At 47.2% G+C, this 8039-nt stretch overlaps 1 protein-coding gene across 1 annotated transcript; it reads right to left on the bottom strand.

The window, feature by feature from the left end:
- Positions 1-6044: 6044 nt before the first annotated feature.
- LOC122320710 (proline-rich protein 36-like) lies at positions 6045-7727 on the bottom strand. The gene has a single exon (XM_043208886.1). The coding sequence runs from the start codon at positions 7725-7727 to the stop codon at positions 6045-6047; it is 1683 nt and encodes a 560-aa protein (XP_043064821.1).
- Positions 7728-8039: the final 312 nt, after the last annotated feature.

The raw sequence follows: 8039 nt of genomic DNA, 5'->3' as shown, positions 1-8039 counted from the left end.
CCAAAAATTCGAAAATAAACCAATAATGCAGCTAGATAGATATTCAAATAACAAATTCAGAGAGGTATTCCACTTTTAAATCGGGTAAAAATTTCAAAAGTTATGGGCTAAGCAGTGCTGGGATCTGGTCACTTTTCTGCAAACCCATTTTTTGCAAATTTTGACAGGTCGGGGGTCATAAAAAATGACGAAACATTGACCAAAAATTCGAAAATAAACCAATGATGTAGCTAGATAGATATTTTAATAACAAATTCAGAGAGGCATTCCACTTTTAAATCGGGTAAAAATTTCAAAAGTTATGGGCTAAGCAGTGCTGGGATCTGGTCACTTTTCTGCAAACCCATTTTTTGCAAATTTTGACAGGTCGGGGGTCATAAAAAATTACAAAATATTGACCAAAAATTCGAAAATAAACCAATAATGCAGCTAGATAGATATTCTAATAACAAATTCAGAGAGGTATTCCACTTTTAAATCGGGTAAAAATTTCAAAAGGTTTGGGCTAAGCAGTGCTGGGATCTGGTCACTTTTCTGCAAACCCATTTTTTGCAAATTTTGACAGGTCGGGGGTCATAAAAAACTACAAAATATTGACCAAAAATTCGAAAATAAAGCAATAATGCAGCTAGATAGATATTTGAATAACAAATTCAGAGAGGTATTCCACTTTTAAATCGGGTAAAAATTTCAAAAGTTATGGGCTAAGCAGTGCTGGGATCTGGTCACTTTTCTGCAAACCCATTTTTTGCAAATTTTGACAGGTCGGGGGTCATAAAAAATGACGAAACATTGACCAAAAATTCGAAAATAAACCAATGATGTAGCTAGATAGATATTTTAATAACAAATTCAGAGAGGCATTCCACTTTTAAATCGGGTAAAAATTTCAAAAGTTATGGGATAAGCAGTGCTGGGATCTGGTCGCTTTTCTGCAAACCCATTTTTTGCAAATTTTGACAAGTCGGGGGTCATAAAAAATTACAAAATATTGACCAAAAATTCGAAAATAAACCAATAATGCAGCTAGATAGATATTTTAATAACAAATTCAGAGAGGTATTCCACTTTTAAATCGGGTAAAAATTTCAAAAGTTTGGGCTAAGCAGTGCTGGGATCTGGTCACTTTTCTGCAAACCCATTTTTTGCAAATTTTGACAGGTCGGGGGTCATAAAAAATGACGAAACATTGACAAAAATTCGAAAATAAACCAATGATGTAGCTAGATAGATATTTTAATAACAAATTCAGAGAGGCATTCCACTTTTAAATCGGGTAAAAATTTCAAAAGTTATGGGATAAGCAGTGCTGGGATCTGGTCACTTTTCTGCAAACCCATTTTTTGCAAATTTTGACAGGTCGGGGGTCATAAAAAATTACAAAATATTGACCAAAAATTCGAAAATAAACCAATAATGCAGCTAGATAGATATTTTAACAACAAATTCAGAGAGGTATTCCACTTTTAAATCGGGTAAAAATTTCAAAAGTTTGGGCTAAGCAGTGCTGGGATCTGGTCACTTTTCTGCAAACCCATTTTTTGCAAATTTTGACAGGTCGGGGGTCATAAAAAATTACAAAACATTGACCAAAAATTCGAAAATAAACCAATAATGCAGCTAGATAGATATTCAAATAACAAATTCAGAGAGGTATTCCACTTTTAAATCGGGTAAAAATTTCAAAAGTTATGGGCTAAGCAGTGCTGGGATCTGGTCACTTTTCTGCAAACCCATTTTTTGCAAATTTTGACAGGTCGGGGGTCATAAAAAATGACGAAACATTGACCAAAAATTCGAAAATAAACCAATGATGTAGCTAGATAGATATTTTAATAACAAATTCAGAGAGGCATTCCACTTTTAAATCGGGTAAAAATTTCAAAAGTTATGGGATGAGCAGTGCTGGGATCTGGTCGCTTTTCTGCAAACCCATTTTTTGCAAATTTTGACAGGTCGGGGGTCATAAAAAATTACAAAATATTGACCAAAAATTCGAAAATAAACCAATAATGCAGCTAGATAGATATTCGAATAACAAATTCAGAGAGGTATTCCACTTTTAAATCGGGTAAAAATTTCAAAAGTTTGGGCTAAGCAGTGCTGGGATCTGGTCACTTTTCTGCAAACCCATTTTTTGCAAATTTTGACAGGTCGGGGGTCATAAAAAACTACAAAATATTGACCAAAAATTCGAAAATAAAGCAATAATGCAGCTAGATAGATATTCGAATAACAAATTCAGAGATGTATTCCACTTTTAAATCGGGTAAAAATTTCAAAAGTTTGGGCTAAGCAGTGCTGGGATCTGGTCACTTTTCTGCAAACCCATTTTTTGCAAATTTTGACAGGTCGGGGGTCATAAAAAATGACGAAACATTGACCAAAAATTCGAAAATAAACCAATGATGTAGCTAGATAGATATTTTAATAACAAATTCAGAGGGGCATTCCACTTTTAAATCGGGTAAAAATTTCAAAAGTTATGGGCTAAGCAGTGCTGGGTTCTGGTCACTTTTCTGCAAACCCATTTTTTGCAAATTTTGACAGGTCGGGGGTCATAAAAAATTACAAAATATTGACCAAAAATTCGAAAATAAACCAATAATGCAGCTAGATAGATATTTTAACAACAAATTCAGAGAGGTATTCCACTTTTAAATCGGGTAAAAATTTCAAAAGTTATGGGATAAGCAGTGCTGGGATCTGGTCACTTTTCTGCAAACCCATTTTTTGCAAATTTTGACAGGTCGGGGGTCATAAAAAATGACGAAACATTGACCAAAAATTCGAAAATAAACCAATGATGTAGCTAGATAGATATTTTAATAACAAATTCAGAGAGGCATTCCACTTTTAAATCGGGTAAAAATTTCAAAAGTTATGGGATAAGCAGTGCTGGGATCTGGTCGCTTTTCTGCAAACCCATTTTTTGCAAATTTTGACAGGTCGGGGGTCATAAAAAATTACAAAATATTGACCAAAAATTCGAAAATAAACCAATAATGCAGCTAGATAGATATTCGAATAACAAATTCAGAGAGGTATTCCACTTTTAAATCGGGTAAAAATTTCAAAAGTTTGGGCTAAGCAGTGCTGGGATCTGGTCACTTTTCTGCAAACCCATTTTTTGCAAATTTTGACAGGTCGGGGGTCATAAAAAACTACAAAATATTGACCAAAAATTCGAAAATAAACCAATAATGCAGCTAGATAGATATTCGAATAACAAATTCAGAGAGGTATTCCACTTTTAAATCGGGTAAAAATTTCAAAAGTTTGGGCTAAGCAGTGCTGGGATCTGGTCACTTTTCTGCAAACCCATTTTTTGCAAATTTTGACAGGTCGGGGGTCATAAAAAATGACGAAACATTGACCAAAAATTCGAAAATAAACCAATGATGTAGCTAGATAGATATTTTAATAACAAATTCAGAGAGGCATTCCACTTTTAAATCGGGTAAAAATTTCAAAAGTTATGGGATAAGCAGTGCTGGGATCTGGTCACTTTTCTGCAAACCCATTTTTTTGCAAATTTTCACAGGTCGGGGGTCATAAAAAATTACAAAATATTGACCAAAAATTCGAAAATAAACCAATAATGCAGCTAGATAGATATTTTAACAACAAATTCAGAGAGGTATTCCACTTTTAAATCGGGTAAAAATTTCAAAAGTTTGGGCTAAGCAGTGCTGGGATCTTGTCACTTTTCTGCAAACCCATTTTTTGCAAATTTTGACAGGTCGGGGGTCATAAAAAATTACAAAATATTAACCAAAAATTCGAAAATAAACCAATAATGCAGCTAGATAAATATTTTAACAACAAATTCAGAGAGGTATTCCACTTTTAAATCGGGTAAAAATTTCAAAAGTTATGGGCTAAGCAGTGCTGGGATCTGGTCACTTTTCTGCAAACCCATTTTTTGCAAATTTTGACAGGTCGGGGGTCATAAAAAACTACAAAATATTGACCAAAAATTCGAAAATAAACCAATAATGCAGCTAGATAGATATTTTAACAACAAATTCAGAGAGGTATTCCACTTTTAAATCGGGTAAAAATTTCAAAAGTTTGGGCTAAGCAGTGCTGGGATCTGGTCACTTTTCTGAAAACCCATTTTTTGCAAATTTTGACAGGTCGGGGGTCATAAAAAATGACGAAACATTGACCAAAAATTCGAAAATAAACCAATAATGCAGCTAGATAGATATTTTAATAGCAAATTCAGAGAGGTATTCCACTTTTAAATCGGGTAAAAATTTCAAAAGGTTTGGGATAAGCAGTGCTGGGATCTGGTCACTTTTCTGCAAACCCATTTTTTGCAAATTTTGACAGGTCGGGGGTCATAAAAAACTACAAAATATTGACCAAAAATTCGAAAATAAACCAATAATGCAGCTAGATAGATATTTTAACAACAAATTCAGAGAGGTATTCCACTTTTAAATCGGGTAAAAATTTCAAAAGTTTGTAAGGATGCTAATCACGGGCCAGGATAAATACTCAGTCTATCCAGGGTCCCCTACAGAAATAATTTATATATACGGAGACAGACAGGACAAGGAGGCGGGTTTTCTAATTGGGCGTGGGTTTGAGGGGGGAAAGTTGGGTTAGTTTGGGTTGCGTGCCGTGGTTATGCCGTCGCCCGTCACCCGGGCGGCCGGCGGACCTGGGCAGGCCCAGGGCGACCGATCCCGTCACCCGTGGATCAGCTTATCCGGCCCCGTCAACCGGGTGCCGGAGCCCTGTTAGGGGGCGGAGGATTACGAGCCGTCGATCCCGTCACCCGTGGATCGACTTGCCAGCCCCGTCACCCGGGTGCTGGTGCTCAAGGAAAGGATGTAGTGAGCGACTGATCCCGTCATCCGTGGATCAGCGTGCCGGCCCCGTCAACCGTCGGCCGGTGCTCGTAGGTAGGGAGGAGGAGGGGTTTTTGAGCGGCCGATCCCGTCACCCGTGGATCGGTGCTCCTAAGTACAGGTTATGAGCGACTGCCCCCGTCACCCGGGGGTCAGCGTACCGGCCCCGTCAACCGTCGGCCGGTGCTCGTAGGTATGGGGAAAGGGGAAGGAGGACTTGGGAGAGAGAAGACTCTGGTTAATTGTGGTTTGCTTACAACTTTATTTATAATTTAGTGCCTGGGGTCCCTAGCTTTCCCTGCGCACGCGCTGGCCACCCCGTAGGGCTGGCCCGCGGCCGGCTCACCAGTCTTACTGAGAGGACTCCATGTCCACGTGTCCTTTATTCCTTGCTGTCATCCGTTCACGTCTGTTCACTTTGATCGCCGAAAACTCACTCCTCGACCGGCGAACAGCGAAGGCTGTTCGAAGCCCTCGCTGCTGCCGTCGACCGCGGCAGAGGCCCTTACGCTGCTTCCGTGCAGACTATAGGCGTCCTCTTTATTCTGCCGCCTCCGCACCCGCGTCTCTTTACGCGATCGTGCGTTCCTCTTCCCTTTCGCGTCTCTCCGGACCCGGCCGTCGGTTCTGCCGAGAGCGCAAGTTTGGAGAGACGGAATGTTGCTGGCGTGTTCGTGGATGTTGCTCACGTGGATGTTGCTGATGTGCATGTTGCTGATGTGCGTGTTGCTGAGGTGCGTGTTGCTGAGGTGCGTGTTGCTGATGTGCATGTTGCTGAGGCGTGTGTTGCCGATGTGCATGTTGCTGATGTGCGTGTTGCTGAGGTGCGTGTTGCTGATGCGTGTGTTGCTGACGTGGTTTTCGGCGTGGCCGGGGATGTGGCAGGTGTTTGAGGCGTACCACACCCCAACTCAAAAGTGATCGTCCCCTGAGGGGGGGAATGATGCCCTTCATGGGCCTTAATATAAAAGGGGTGCCCTCCATGGGTCTTTGGTCGTCCTTACCCTAAACCTTAAGATTCTACCTTATACCATACCTTATAAACTACGCCTAACTATTATATACATGAGGGGGAGGGGGGGCCCTTGTGAGGGTTACCTCACACCCCATCCCTTCCTCGGGGGTGCGGGAAGACCTTTACCCGGCCGCTGGTCGATATCTGTATGCGATAGCGGATGCCGGCTACCTCCTCCAGGTAGCGCACCTCCCGGCGTCTCTGCTGGCGCAGGTGTCCGTCAATACCGCGCAGGATGGCGATGGGTACCCACCCGTCCTCGGTAACCCATCCGTCGAGGGCGCGGACCTGGGCGTTTGGAGGCAGGGGGTCCACCGGGGAAGCTCCTCCTCCGAGTCGGCGTCCTCCTCGTCTTCCTCGGCGTCCTCTCCTAACTCCTCGTCAGTACTGGCCTCCTCCATGGGCCATGGGGCCGGTCGGCGGAGGATGCCCGGGCGGCCGACTGGTTCGCCCCCGGGATTGGCCAAGGGCTGGCGGCCACGCCAGCGCTGCTGGTCGGTGGCTGGCATCGGTCTCACCCGCCGCACGGGCCTGGGTGGCAGGACGGCAGCTACGGCTGCGGTGGCCGCGGTGCCGTCGGGTGGCGTCGGGGCGCGCGTCGTGACAGCGGCGTCCGGTTGGGCGGCCGCTTGGGTGGCGGCGTCTCGTAGAGCCGTGGCGGCCGGCGGGATGCCGGCGGCCGATCCGGTGGCTACGTCGGATTGGGCGGTGGCGGCCGGCGGAATGCCGGCGGCCGATCCGGCGGCTGCGTCGGGTTGGGCGGTGGCGGCCGGCGGGATGCCGGCGGCCGATCCGGCGGCTGCGTCGGGTTGGGCAGTGGCGGCCGGCGGGATGCCGGCGGCCTTCGCCGTGGGGATCGTGGCCATGATCGTTCGGACCGCGGCCCGGACTGCCTCCCGCTGCTGGGATGCGGCGGACGTGGTGGGTCCGTTTGGGGACGCAGCCAGCTTACCCAGCAGGAGCGCAAGTAAGTCATCCCCCGTGGGGGTGCTGGCTCCTGCCCGGACGGTTGCCGCGTCGGCGATGTCGTCGGCGGCGATGAACGTGGGCGTGGCCTGCTCCTTGGCGACTGCGTCGGTGGCACTGGGTGCGGGCCTGGGTGTGCCGGCGGCAGCGGCGCCGGTGGCCCGCACCGCGATGGTGGCAGCGGTGCTGACCCCGGCTGATGCTGGAGGATCGGGCTCCGGGTACGGGCCCGGCCCGAAAAGCTCCTCGTATGAGGGTGGCGGCGTTTCTTGATGGGGCGGTACCCACGGCACGGTTTCCTCCTCGTCGAGAAGGACGACGGTCTCCATTGCCGCGCCCCGTGGCTCGTCGTCGTCCGAGCTGAGAGTCACCACCTCAGCATCGGAGACCTCCTCATAAGTTGCGCCCAGCGGGCCCACGGGGGTCGGCGAGACGGGGACCGAGGGGACGGCTGGGTCCGGCTCCTCTTCTGCCTCAAAAATAGATGCCACCACGTCCTCGTAGGTTAGCCCTTCACACCAGGTGGGGCTGATCGCGGGCGACGGCGGGGCGTCGCTGTCGGCGGTGGTCGCTGGTGCGGTGGGTCCGGTGGCAGCGGGCGCGGCTGATGGCGGACGCGGTGGGCGCCCCGTGTCGGCGGCGACCGTGCCTGTCGGCGTCGGTGGCCGCGAGTCGTGCCTAGGACTGGTGGCGTTGCCTGCCAGGTGCAGCTCCTCTATTGCGGGCATCGTCGTGGCGGGAGCCGCGGTGTTTGGGTGCTCACCTGGGTCCGGATTAGCCGGGCGATCGTGGCGGTGGTGATGGTGGCGATGGCGGCGACGTTGTTCGTCCTCCGGATGGCGCGAATGGCGGCGCCGCGAATTTGTGTTCCTCTCTCTCGGCATTTTTTTAGCTTTTGCGTCTCACAATTTGAACGCGTGGGTCTGCAGAGCGAAGATCGCGCTATCTTTATCGATATCCGATAGCGCGATGCCCGTACGTATCGAGGTTGCTTTTCGGTCGATCTGGCAATTCCAATAACGAATACTTGGGATCTATGAAAGTAAACAAACGTATTAGTAGAGTCCACCCCCTTTTAGCCTGCTTGAGGGTGGCGCCTATCCTAAGCTCCTGCGCTCCTATAGCTCCTTAGGATCAGAGCCGATGCCAGAGTGGAGGCTTCTGGACTGATCGCGTGCGTCGTGGTCGTCGTGGTC

This window comes from Drosophila ficusphila, unplaced genomic scaffold (assembly GCF_018152265.1).
Source record: "Drosophila ficusphila isolate 14025-0441.05 unplaced genomic scaffold, ASM1815226v1 contig_776, whole genome shotgun sequence".
NCBI classification, from domain to species: Eukaryota; Metazoa; Arthropoda; class Insecta; order Diptera; family Drosophilidae; genus Drosophila; species Drosophila ficusphila.
This window is presented reverse-complemented; position numbering and strand designations above follow the sequence as displayed.

Excerpts from the sequence above, each read along its gene's own strand:
- LOC122320710 (XM_043208886.1), bottom strand. The coding sequence starts at position 7,727 with ATGCCGAGAGAGAGGAACACAAATTCGCGGCGCCGCCATTCGCGCCAT.